Source organism: Populus alba, chromosome 17 (genome assembly GCF_005239225.2).
Source record: "Populus alba chromosome 17, ASM523922v2, whole genome shotgun sequence".
NCBI lineage: Eukaryota > Viridiplantae > Streptophyta > Magnoliopsida > Malpighiales > Salicaceae > Populus > Populus alba.
The window spans coordinates 18,014,238-18,028,024 of record NC_133300.1 but is presented as its reverse complement, the minus strand read 5'-3'; the positions used below and the strand labels follow the sequence as shown (position 1 = coordinate 18,028,024).

The 13,787-nt window shown below is 32.8% G+C and overlaps 1 protein-coding gene across 1 annotated transcript; it reads right to left on the bottom strand.

Annotated features, from left to right (window-relative positions):
• Window positions 1-9,028: 9,028 nt before the first annotated feature.
• On the bottom strand, window positions 9,029-10,722 carry LOC118028848 (putative transcription factor bHLH086). Its single transcript, XM_035032574.2, has 5 exons — window positions 10,063-10,722; window positions 9,842-9,946; window positions 9,686-9,751; window positions 9,502-9,567; window positions 9,029-9,399 (listed from the first exon to the last, which is right to left on the bottom strand). Exons 1-5 carry the CDS (start codon window positions 10,684-10,686, stop codon window positions 9,268-9,270), a joined length of 993 nt encoding a protein of 330 aa, XP_034888465.1. The 5' UTR covers window positions 10,687-10,722; the 3' UTR covers window positions 9,029-9,267.
• Between the last annotated feature and the right edge of the window lie 3,065 nt (window positions 10,723-13,787).

Here is a 13,787-nt window from a genome sequence, read left to right as displayed (position 1 = left end):
GGTATAAATGCATGCATTGCATCTAATCATAAATCATTGCATATATATTTTTTGGATCGTTACAGGAGGAGATCTTAGCGCATTCCAACAAGATTATGGACGAAGAAAGAATCATTGAGATGATTCTAGAACAACAAGAAGAGAAGATAATGGTTTTCAAACCCTGCCAGCAGGAAGAACGACATCGATAGCATTCAGTAAAAAGGAATCACCAAATGGGATTCCAAGTTGTTGAGATCGACAGAAGGGATCTCATATTTCGATGGAAGTCGCCAGAAGGGACCTCATATTTCAGCTTTGAATAAAAGGAATCGTCAGATGGGATTCCAAGTTGTTTGAGATCGCCAGAAGGGGTCTCGTTTTCGATATTCATCAAGGGAGGTCGCTAGAAGGGACCTCAAATTTCAGCTTTGGTATAAAAGGAATCGCCAGATGGGATTCCAAGTTGTTTGGCTAAAGGAGATCGCCAGAAGGGATCTCATATTTCGATGAAGGTCGCCAGAAGGGACCTCATATTTCAGCTTTGAATAAAAGGAATCGCCAGATGGGATTCCAAGTTGTTTGAGATCGCCAGAAGGGGTCTCGTTTTCGATATTCATCAATGGAGGTCGCCAGAAGGGACCTCAAATTTCAGCTTTGGTATAAAAGGAATCGCCAGATAGGATTCCAAGTTGTTTGGCTAAAGGAGATCGCCAGAAGGGATCTCATATTTCGATGGAGGTCGTCAGAAGAGACCTAATATTTCAGCTTTGAATAAAAGGAATCGCCAGATGGGATTCCAAGTTATTTGAGATCGCCAGAAGGGATCTCGTACTTCGACATTCATCAAGGAAGGTCGCCAGAAGGGACCTCATATTGAAACCATTTCTTAGAAAAAGCATGGAGTTTACTAAGCATTCTTCCCCCTGGGTAGGTCACCCAAAGAATGAGACCACTCTTTCCCTTTCCACTCGGGCAGGTCACCCATCATAATGAGACCATACACACATTTTTTTGTAAAGGAATCGCCGGTTGGGATTCCAGGTTAAAGGAGATCACCAGATGGGATCTCGGATGGATTTCCATGTAAGAATTCAGAGGATCGCTGGATAAGGATCTCGAGATGACTAAGTTTTGATCATAGTTTTTGGGCTAAGGAGGATTGTTATAAAGGACAAAGTTTCAGATCAATCAAGCTTTGACCGGATCAGTTTCGGGAGTTCCGTTTCGGGTTTATCTTTATAACACTTACTGCGCAAAATTCATGCTCCGTAAGTATTATAAAGAGGGGGCATCTGTTGTAACCCATTTTTGGGTCCCCATGAAAAATAAAATAAATAGCCAAAAAAGGTTAGAAAAAGATAACAGGAGGCAGAAGCGCTCGGAAAATAGTCAGAAAATTGGTCAAGGAATTTAAAAATACAAGGATTGATTTTTTGACAGTATATTCTTGAAGGATGAAAGCCCTATTGAGAAGAAAAATTTGAGTTTTGAGGAGAAAAGCCCGAATTTGGATTTTTATGGACTTAATTGGATTTTTATGGACTTAATTAGATTTTTATGGATTTAATTGGATTTTTATTTGAATTTATAGAAGATTTGATTCCAAGAAAAATTGATTTTTAAGTCAATTTGGGCTTTAATTTGGAGAAATTTAAGTTCTGGGGCCAAAATATATTTTTTAGGAATTTATTGGGTCAAATCAGGGGCTCAATTGCATAAATATTGAAGTTTAAGGGCCAATTAGGGACTTAATTGTGAAAATCCGAAACCAGGGACCAATTTGGAGAAGGCGCAAAGATAGAGGGGGCTGTTTGGAATTGTTTCAGGGGCTTAATTGAAGAAATTGGAAGTTTATTAATCAATTGAGGGCTTAATTGCATAAATCAGAGGCCAAGGACCAAAGTGAAAAAGGCGGCCAACAAGAGGGGCGGAGACCGAAGGTGAAATAATGGAGGACTGATCTGGAATTTGGCTCCTTTAAATGAAACGGCGCGTTTTATCCAAAACGACGCCGTTTCATATATATTAAAAAAAAAAAAAAAAAAAAAGGGAAGCCCAGAACGGTGTCGTTTTGAACGACACTGTTCATCTTCCTCCTTCCCCCCGAGGCAGAGCAGCAGAAGAAGAAAACCATTTTTTGTTTTTTTCAAATCTTCCCGCCTCTCTCTCCTCGCCCCCACCACCTTTAGACATTGGCCGACCAGCCGTTACACCGCACTAACGATGGTCCCCCACGGTTATTCCCCTATAAATAGAGAAGAAAACCGAAAGAAAAGGGGGAACCCGAAGGGAGGAGAGAGAGAGGAGACCGAAGAGAGAGAGAGAGACCCGAGGACAGGGGGAGAAGAGAAAAAAACGAGCAAAAGAGAGTGGGAGAGCAGAAACAAACCAAAAACAAAGAAACCGAACCCAAAAACCAAAAAAAAAAAACCAAAGAGAAAGCCACTGAAAACAAGTCTCTCTCGCCGCCGTTCAAACCGCCACAGCACCGCCCGGAGTCGCCGTACGCGAGCCACGCCACCGCAGCTCCACCAGCGACCGCCTCCACGCCAGGTACCCGTTCCTTCTTCCCTGCATTCCTTTCGTGGCAGCCTTGCCTCCTGCATGTTGCATGCAGGAGGCGGGGGGGAGAAAAATAATTCTCCCCCCCCCCCGCTGGGCTGCTAAAGCTGGCCCAGCCCGATGCTGGCCCAGCCCATGAACGTCTGGGCCGGGTCCGGCCCAGACCAGAAGAAGCATGATGGCCTGTTGGGCCGAGATCGGCCCAACCCAGTCTGGGCCGAATTCGGCCCAACCTTTCCTTGTTGGGTTGAGTCCGGCCCGTTTATTTGGGCCGGCCCAGCCCGAATTGTTTTTATATTATATATTATATAATATGTTATAATATGTGTATATATATATATGTATATATATATAAAAAATATAATAATAAAAAAAAAATTTTGAAAAATCTTAAAAAAATATTGTTGATTTTTCTGCATATTTTTTTTAAAGTGGTTTCAATGTTGGTTTGTATTTTTATACTGTAAAGATACAAAACCAGTGTTAAAAATACCCGGGTTTCGTCAAAACATCAAAGATTTTTTCAGAATAAAAAAATGTTTTTGCTTTCAAAAAAATTTTCTAAAGAGTCCCTAAAAAAGTTGTTGATTTTTCTGCATATTTTTATCAAAGTGGATTAATATTGGGTTGTATTTTTATACCGTAAAGATACAAGCTCGGTATTAAAATACCTGATTTTCGTCAAAAGCATAAAAAAATAATATTTTCCAAAAAAATTGTTTTTGTTTTAAAATACGGCCTAGTCTCTCCAATATATATATATATATATAAATATTATAACATCATATTTTCACACAACAAAGAAAATTTTCAAAACAATATATGTATTAACATGCATTTTGGCTTTAATAACCAGTTTATTCAAGCCATGAGAACTAGGCCAATATTTCAAAAATTCTAAAAAAATCTTTTTGTTTTCTTTTAGTATTTGGGATTACGAATTTATACGTAAAACGTATTCCTAAATATTATTAATAAAGTTTTGGGTATAGACGTTAGAACGGTTAAGATTTTACCCGATAAGATAAAAGACCTTCTTACCGAGGAGGATTTTTCTTGAACCATAGACAGACCAACGACTAGAAGTACAATAACACTTTAGTTTTTATCAGACTATAAAACAATGCAGCTTACCTTAGGTAGGGCGTATTTGGGGTGCTAATACCTTCCCTTTACGCAACCAGTCCCCGTACCCGATCTCTGAGACCAGTTAGGTTTCTTAGTGACCAAAATACTAGGTGGCGACTCCAAAGAACCAAACCAAAATAAAAAAATTCGCCAGTTGAACTCGCAAGATGATTTATTTTTTTGGGGTGCGACAATACATATCCAGAAATAATAAATAAAGAAACAATTCAAATACTGTAATATCTTGAAAATCACCTTATCATGAGTTATAAAAATATTTGCAATGAGACTAGTCCCAAGTACCAGTCTGGCCCCCACGTCTCGAACTTAAAGATTCTTTTTTAATTATAAATAATAAATTGACAAGTTTTGGTTTTACTTTTTAAAATAAAAATTAGTTTAAATTAATTTAGTTTAGTTTTTCTTACTTGATTTGTCTTGATTTTAATTCGGTTTGTTTTTTTTTTTTAATTTTAAACTTATAAATACTAATTAATTATTATTTTTTATAAAGATCCTTAAAACTCTTTATGATATATATATATATATATTTTTGTTTTTTTTTTTTTTTTTTGAATCCACCTATCTAATTTTTTGAGTTGTTAGTTTATAGGGATGATAAATTCATTTAAATTCGATAGATATACTTCAAATTGATGTACATCTAAAAACTTTACTTGTATATTTTTGAACTCAATCCGATACATACACATACAGAAAAAAAAAACACAACCTTATATTTTATTTAATTTTAAATAATAAATTATAATGAGGTAAGAACATCTGAATATCAAATCTAAAAATATAATTTTTATACTTAATGAATAATAAATTTGGTTTAAGATAAGAGGATGGATTATTAAAAATCCAACTTGTGGATTTTCGTTGGCATCCTTATTTGTCTCCCACATAACATGATTTTACAAGTTATCTTCATTTAATTTAATCATTACTATTTACTTTCCCCTTCTCTTAATTTAAATTTTGAATTTATAAACTAATTTGTTGAGAATTATGTACGAAGACACACTATCTTTAATTTATTTATTTTTATTATTTCGAGGAGTTCATAAAATCACATATTTTAAACATAGATCAAATACTAGATCATGCATAGCGGTTGACAAAGAGTTTTTTTATATAATTAAATTTACCATTTAATAAACAACACTGTTTTAATGAATATCTTTAATTAAATTTATGATACTCATCACAGGATTGTTTTTGTTCTTTGAAATTCTCATCAAAGCATTGTTATTTAAGATTTGGGATTGGGGGGTGCGTGATTAGTGATTATATAAATATGAATTATATACAATATCCTAAACTATATATAAGATTATATTCCTGTGTTTTTCTATATGTTTAATTGTATTTAAGTGCTTAATCTTCATTAATCACAACAATTTAATGAAAACCATATAGTATTGATATACAAGATTCCAAAACAGCCGAAGCCAATTGAATGATTTTATTGAATTTTTTGTTACTTGATCTGTCATAACAGATCATTTGCATCTCGATCGTGTTATTACCGATCTCTTTTAATTTCATAAATATATATATAATCCGCCAAACAAGAAATACTGTTTTTTAATGGATGATTAGAAGACCATGTCTTTCTTATCAAAATACATTAATATCTATCACATTACGTATTGATTTCAAATTCAAAAAATGAATATTTATTTGAAAATGTAGTTGCGGTTATTTTTTAAAGTGTTTTTCGTGTTGAAATATATTAAAATAATATATTTTTTTATTTTTAAAAAATTTATTTTTGAAATCAGTATATCAAAACGATCTAAAACATATTAAAAAAATTAATTTTTAACTAGAAAAATTAATTTTTTAAAAAATATAAATACGACTGTGTTTCCAAATACTTTTCATTTGCAATTATTAAAATATAATTACGTACCTGAACTATCAATGGACTGTTCTTAATTATAATCCCTCACTTCAACGTTCAAATCCACAACTCCATGACACACAGGGGAAATATTTGTTACCCCATATATCCAGGATCTTGTAAGAAATATTTAGAAAGACAATAAGAGAACAATTATATATTGAGTAACCATTTGGGGAACAAGAGGATTTCAATGCATTTGGCTCTTCTTAATTAATTAATGTGTGTGTGCGCGTGTGGACTTTTTGACGGATTCATTTCTAGAAAAGGTAATTAATATGATAGAGATCGTGAAGGGATCAAGGTGAACTATACAAATCAAATTAATATGATAAATGTTGTCACGCATAGAAATTCGTATTAATTAGAATATGATACATATATGTTCCACGAAATCATGAAATTATAATGTTATTGAAATCTATTGATGAATTGAATGATCAAATTAAACTTCTTATAGTACTATTGTGCCATGCACGTTGTCGACTATATATATCTTCTTCTTCATGTCCTTTTTTTTTTTTAATAATGATTCATCCAAGAATTTATATAAAAAAAAACACGTGTCAAAACCCAGAGAAATTGATATAAAATTTGCGACAAAGCTCGTACTTCACCATAACATAACATTAAAAAAATTTGTGGATATTTTGTTTCAGCAATTAAGATTTTTTTGCTAGGGACGGAAAGCAAGAGAAGTTACTGTACCTTGTTTCACAGATGCTAAACTAGGCCTAGCCAAGTCCAAACTTGGCTTTGATTAGCTTCATTACCTGTAAAATTGTAGTTAGTCGGGTCAGGTTTGGAAATGAATTAGGTGGAAGTTGATTAAATTAGATTTGATTCACTTAATTAAATTCTAGATTATTCTGATCAATTTTTTTTATATTAATAACTATTTAAATTATTTTTTAGAAATTACTAGTTCGATTTTTATAAATTTAAGGATTATTGGAGATTTACATGGTTGTTAACTTCAGGATTATCGAAAATGATTACTCTTATTTAGAATCCAATGAGAAAGGGCTAATTGAGAAACCATTGAAAGTTTGAGGTAGTGAATAATAAAAACTTTTAGTTCAAGGACTATTCAGCATGGACCAACATAGAAGCCGTACATGCTCTTAAACGCCAGCAGTTTCCGACGATGATTGTAGTGGCCAACTAAACCGGAGAAGCACTGACCATTTTTTTGAAATTCGTTTGTTGTCATTCTGCTGTTTCATTTAACTAATTAGAGTTTATTCTTTGTACATTACACCTGTTTAAGTCGCATTAATGCATGTGATTAGCCATGTGATCCCTTGCAATTTAAAACTGAAACATGCTCAGACTAAAATGTCCTCGCATTAATTTTTCGCTCTCCCACAATTAGATTAAACCTTGCGTCAAGTCCGTCATGCATATATAGCGATAATATTTAACTATTGAATTTTTTCGGGTTAGTTCAAATATTGACGAGAAAACTAATTTGGTTTGATGGCTTATATTCTATTTCTGTCATTACTTACTTCTTTACCGTAGATATATTGCAGTGATATTTAATGGTTGATTTTTTTTGTGATGATTTTTTCTATTAATATATTATAATGATATTTATTGATTGAATTTCTTTATTGTTAATTCTATTAATAAATACTAATAAAAATATATTATAAATATATACCGAGAAAATCACTATCAAAAAAAAAAAAAAACAATGCAATGATATAAAATTTTATAAACGCAATTATTGACTACCTTAGTGATTCAGGATGGAGCCAATCCTTTTAATTATACAGCCAACTTCCTTAAACTCACTCCAACAAAAACAAAAATTAATTATATTATATAGAATAAAGTACCTGGCGATTATAAAATAAGTAAGACTACATAAACAAAAATGCTACATAACAATTTTTAATCACAATTCAAATTTAATACAATTAATTTCGGAGATGATCGATATCACAAGTGATGCATGATCCCATGGATCACATTCAAGTTTTTGTGTATAATTTTGCATTCTCTCTTTAAATATACTATTGGTCGGATGTGTATTTTGTTATTCAATTTACAATAATAAACACTATAAAAGTCCGAAAATCCCAAATTTTGCTTTATAAAAAGAATATTTCTTAGCTCATCAGCAACAATTGGAGAGTCAATGTGTAGATCCCAGATTTTTTTTCCTATGAAGATCTTTTGCCGGTGTATGAGCTAGCTAATGATGAACAAGACCCTTAGGTGTTTGCTGGCCGAGCTACATTTGCGTAGATGAATTTACATAAATTTAATTCTTATCATATAGGTGCATATTGTAAGCTATGCATTGTCATGTGCAATTACATGCTCGACAGCTTGTACCTGTGATTCTCTATTATATCATAACCCTTTTCATAATTGTCTCCAAAATTCCTTTTCATAATAATTCTTCTCTTTTTTTAACCTTCATTTTTTGTTTCGATTGGGATTTAAAACCCTTAAATTTTAGTAAAACAACATATTAGGCATCGAAGAAAATAATTTATTTTGTTTTTTTTTTTTTTAATAATTTACTCATCAAAGAGAAGCCAAAAGAAAACCTTGGTGAAAAGTCGATGCTCCCTTTCATCATTGATGTTCTTGATATTCTTTTTTCATCATTGATATTTTTCTTGTATCATTGATATTCTTCTTCTTTTCTTGAAGATGCTATTGTTTAAATGTAGTTTACTAAAAACTGAAAATCTTAGTACATGATGGAATCAATTTTACGCCATTAAAAGGAGGTGGAAAGTCCCACAGGCGACAACCTGGCTGTTAAAAATTTGGGATCTCCTTTTAAAGGTCACAAATTCGGGATCTCTTTTTTTCAAGTGTTTTTTGTTTTAAAATGTATATAAAAAAAAATTATTTTTAGAAATTTAATTTTGATATTAGCAATCCAAAACATGTAAAAAAAAATTAAAATTTTAAAAAATATTGTTTCTACTGAAAAAACAAATATGCATATTTCTTAGTCCCTTTTGACCTCACTTTTTGAGGAAAACAAATGGAAAATACGAGTAAATTCCAATATTAGTGTTGTTTTTATTTTGAAGAAACATAACTTATATATAGATATTGTTAGTATTTTTTTATTATTTAATTATTTCTTTGAGTAAATTCCAAGAAAAAATCAATCAATGTCTTCTTTCGATAAGTATGGAGTCAGGAAATCAGCTACACTAAATTGTTAGTTCAGCAGATTCCCTTATATACCATGTAATTGCTCTTATGCATACAAATTTTTTCTGTATGCAGAGACATGGTGGAACAATTTGATGACTAGCTAAATTTTTTGTGTGTACTAAGAATGAAAGATATTGATAAAGAATTCATACTTAAATTGTTGATTAATTAATATAGATCTTCGTGTAGGAGTCTTCAAGTAATTAACATGAAGATAAAAAGAAAAAAAGAAAAAGGATAGATTCTCTGGAATTTAGAAACTGGGACAAGAATATTGCAGTCACAGTTTTCATTACATGATCATGGAAATAAGATTTGATTACAAGTCTACAAGATCTCCACATGAAAACAAACGAAATATTTGCTACAAAATCCAGCGTTGCCTATTTCCAAAACAAAGATTTTTCTTTGCCTGTGAAGTAATTGTTTTCACATGATATAATCACATGGAAATCACTTCTCTTTTTTCTTCTTGGATTTTCTTGGACTCCTCACTTTGAGCTTGAGTTTGAATTTCTGTCTTTAGTCTGAGATGAAAGTATGGCATCAATGGCTCCCTTCACTTGAGAAATATCAGGAGCTTTACCACCTTGAACTGGCCAGAGTTCATCAGTGGCCAACACCTGCAGGAGCAAAAAGAAGAAGAAATGTCAAGGATCAATTTACACCATTACATTCTATAAAATAGGAAAAACTAAGGAGATATAATTTATCGAAGTAAATACCTTTACTTGCAATTGAAGAAACTTAACATAACTAATGGCTTTCTCTAGCATAGTAACCAAATCAACCTGTGTGATATATCATTAAGAACATAGAATTAATAAACTGGATCCAATTTTACAAGAAACTCATGGTCATTCTTGTCTGTAGAAGCCATGGGGAAATGCAACTGAAATTGAAGTTTACCTTGGAGCCGTTAGGGACTAAATCCTGCAACATCTTAAGGCGCTCGCTAATCCGCTCTCGTCGATTCTGAGGGATCAAAATCATTTTGCTTAATTTGAGAGCAAGATTAGTAATTTTATATTGAAACCTGGTAAGCCTTGAAATGTTGAAGCAAACCTTGGCAGCAATACTTTGTGGATCCTTAGCTGGACCAGCAGACTTGGGTTTCGGTTTTTTTGTGGCACTGTCGCGTTGCTTCTTTAGAGCCTGCACACTCTCTCCCTGCAACCAAAATCACTTCCAATGTTAGGACCATGAATTTTGTCATTGATTTATAACTCAAGAAAAGGGTCAGCAACAATTATGAAGAACATGGGGATTATAATTGATGACAATACCATATTGGGACGCTTATGGAAGCTGCTGGCATCTGGTGTTGCAGAATCGGGAATGCTATCAGTAACAATTGTGGATTCATGAGTGTATAACCAATCACCATGGTTTTCCTTCTCAGCACTGTTGGTTATGGAGTTGAAGTTGCTTGCACTTTGATAGCAATTAAGATCTTCCATCAACCGAGGATTTGCGTTACATTTTGGATTGATTTGGTTCCACTGGTAATTGCAGCTCAAATTACCCTCCCAATCTGAGTAGTCATCTTTGTGACTGCTAGTTTGAGAAACCCTATTACTTTGCTCAAAGCTAATCAAAGATCCATTAGCATGCATGATACTATCAAATCCAGTACCTTTGAAGTTGATCAAAGAATGAGCTTCCTCAACTTGATTGTCAGTAGCCTGAAACACGAGTTCACCAGAATTTGCACTGCTTGGACTGCCAAGAGAAGGAGGAGAAGAGCTCAAAGCTAAATTCTTGATCATAAGCCCACTATTTTTCTCAAAGTTCCTATCTCCCTCTCCTTCAAATCCATAATTAGGCCCCAAGGAGGAAAGATCCCCCATCACATTTCCATAAAGGGCGCAAGTTTGAACCGAATCCATACGGTCCTTGGCTAGTGCCATTGAGAGAGAATAAACTAGAACTCGAACTTCCTTTGGTCTAGCTCAAGCTAAGGCTAGCATATGAAGAAAGAAAACAACCTCTAGCCCCTATTTGTAGAAACTCAAAGATAATGGTATTATATTAATAACATATAATTTGCATGTAATCCTTTCACTAAGCTAAGTGTGATTGGTGGTTAAAAGTCCAAGAAACTAGTATTTTATTTCAATAATGAACTAATAAAAGAATTTATTTGATCTTTGTATTGGGATTGTTAGCTGGCAGATTGGTGAATAAAAATGGAAGAAGAAGAAGAAGAAGAAGAAGAAGAAAGGGGAAGGTAATTAGGGCAAATCAGCAAAAGCCTCGGCGGATGTATCGGCAATCCCACGTCTTTCAGATTCCCATGTAGTTACTGTCACCTTCAAGAACTTAGACTAATGCAGAGAGGGTGCTTCCTGCAATCTTTCCTTGTAGCTTGAGCACGTGGATTCATGTCCTATTTTATGATTTTCTTACATTCCATGCTACTGTGTGAGCTCGCTTTGGTGATTATAAAATTGTTGCAACCAAACACTTGATTGGTATAATTCATCAACTATTTGACATTGAAAATTCCTTTTCAACAGTTCACTAATTTTGTTTCCAGAATTTCTCACATGTTAGCATGGTTGCGTGATTATGGTTTTGAACCCCGCCATGTTTTCTTAGTGGTATGGCTACTTATTGCGAGGACCAAATCAGAGATCCGACACAGAAAAGAAATTCAATACTTCTAAGAGTTAGGACCATGCATCTTGAAATGCATGAATTTGAAGATTTTTTTTTATTATTATAAAACTAGCACACCTTAGTTGAAACTCATGCAAAGGTGGGTTTAAACTCATAATTATTTTCTTTTATAAACTATTCAGTTCAGTGCAAATAGCTTGGTAACCATCAATATGTTCATGATTCTTGCTATATAATTAAAGAGATTTACCGGAGAAAACCATTTGGCATAAATCAAAAGAGAAAATTATGTATTATATTTGTATGTATTAGATAATAATATAAATTATATTTTAGAATTTTATTTAATAGTTTAAGTTATTAGATTGAGATGATTTTTTTGACATAGTATCAGAGTCTTAATGTCCAAACAATTTCGAGTTTGAATCTCACCATATCTATTTATTTGATAAAACTTAAGTACAATGTAGTGTGAATTTATACAACTTTTAACCCCGAAGAGCTTTCACTTGAACGAATATATTAAAGAATAATATAAATCATATATTGAAACATTATCTAATAGCTTAACCTATTAGATTAAAATGATTCTTTGATTATATGGATACAAGATTATGGATAGAGGAAAGATATGATATTTTTGGATATATTTTTTATTTTGAAAATATAAAAATTTACTTTTAAAATTATTTTAAAAATAAATCTTATGTTTTATGTTTTTCGTTTCTATCCTTTTCACCAAATATATTGATATCTTTCTTGTACTTATCTCTTCGACAATGAAAAATACTAAATAAACACTCCGTATATGATATTGTCACATCTAAACTCAATGAACGTCCTATTTTGTTAAATTAATCAATCAGACAAGCGTGATCCTCAGGAATTCACATATGTAAAACTTTGTCTTTTGACTTTGGTACGTTTAAATATATGATATATTCATCAGCTACATGCCTAGATCTATAATAACGCAAAGGACCACAACATTAACGAATATTTAACTAAGCATTATTGGGCATAAAATAAACTCATCGTCAATGGAGAAAGTTAACAAGACTTTGAGGAGTGGAGATATAGTTTAGGGTAGAAAAATTATCCAGTCGGCCGTACACCAGAAGCCACCTTACCCTGTATTATAAAGAAGACAGAACAACAATATATTGAAGTTAAAATTCTTTGGCTAATCATCAAAGACATTTTAACTATATCTTTTGCAAACCCTAAGAAGATCATCGTCCATGTTTTCTGTCAGACAAGAAAAACGCAAAGGATAAAAAATGACACAGATGTTAGAGCTGGCATTGGAATAAGGCAAGCTCCTTGTTTCAAGGAGATGTGTTGTTTCTCTGTAATAACTTTACTGGACCTCATCTCTATGTACAGATCAACACACATCGTAAAGACACTCTAATTTCTTTATTTTGGGTTCATCTTTTCTCTTGAAACCCCACCATTGTTAATTAACTTGAGAGATACTGTTGCTAATTGCTCATATTAAGACTAAAAAAGCTATAAAAAAGAAAAAATACTTTTGTGGTCTACAAGCTAAAACAATAAGACTACGTGCTTGCTCAATCCACCTGGCATGTTCTTCCTCCTCATTATTTTTAACATTGATTATTATTATTATTTGTTCTTCAATGGATATTAAGGTTGATCTCTCTACTACATTCACTCCTTTTTCTTTGTCCCCTTTTTCATTTACCAGCATGGAAGAGCAGATAGGTTTCCGTTGCTACATTTTTCCTGACCCACATAATACATCTAGAGTCTTTGACAGCAATGTATAATCATATTGTCAGAGCTTCTCCCAAGAAATTTAAATTTTTGAAGCAACCAGTTCTTTATTATGGTACTGAAAACTCATTAATTGAACACGTACTTTTGAATTTGAATTCTACCGTCTTATTTTTTCTTCTAATAAAAAATAAAATATTATAAGATATAGTGATGAAACTTTATAAATTTAAGAATTCACCTAATATCTTAAGAAGAAACAGCGAGTTTTGAGTTGAATTTTGTTTTGTACAAGAAATTAATGAGTTCTGATCTCCGCAAGCATCTATATCAAGTTGAAGCTTAAGAAAACAAAACGTCATATTGTAGTGCGAAGATCACACCGTAGGTCGTCTAACATAAACCTCCACTTTGAGGAAGGTAACTTGAACAATTAATGAGGAAGGAGAATCAGATCTGTTATGTTGGCTTGATCCTGTGCAGCATTTTTAGTTCTCCTTCTTCGTGTCTAAGGTAGGCATATAGATGAAATGTTCATCCTTGATTTTCTACAATGCATTTAAGTTAAATAATTCATGGTAAAGCATGGTCTTTAAACTCAACCCGGATAAATCCGGGATAAATCTCAAGTCAAGGGTCAAATAGGTTG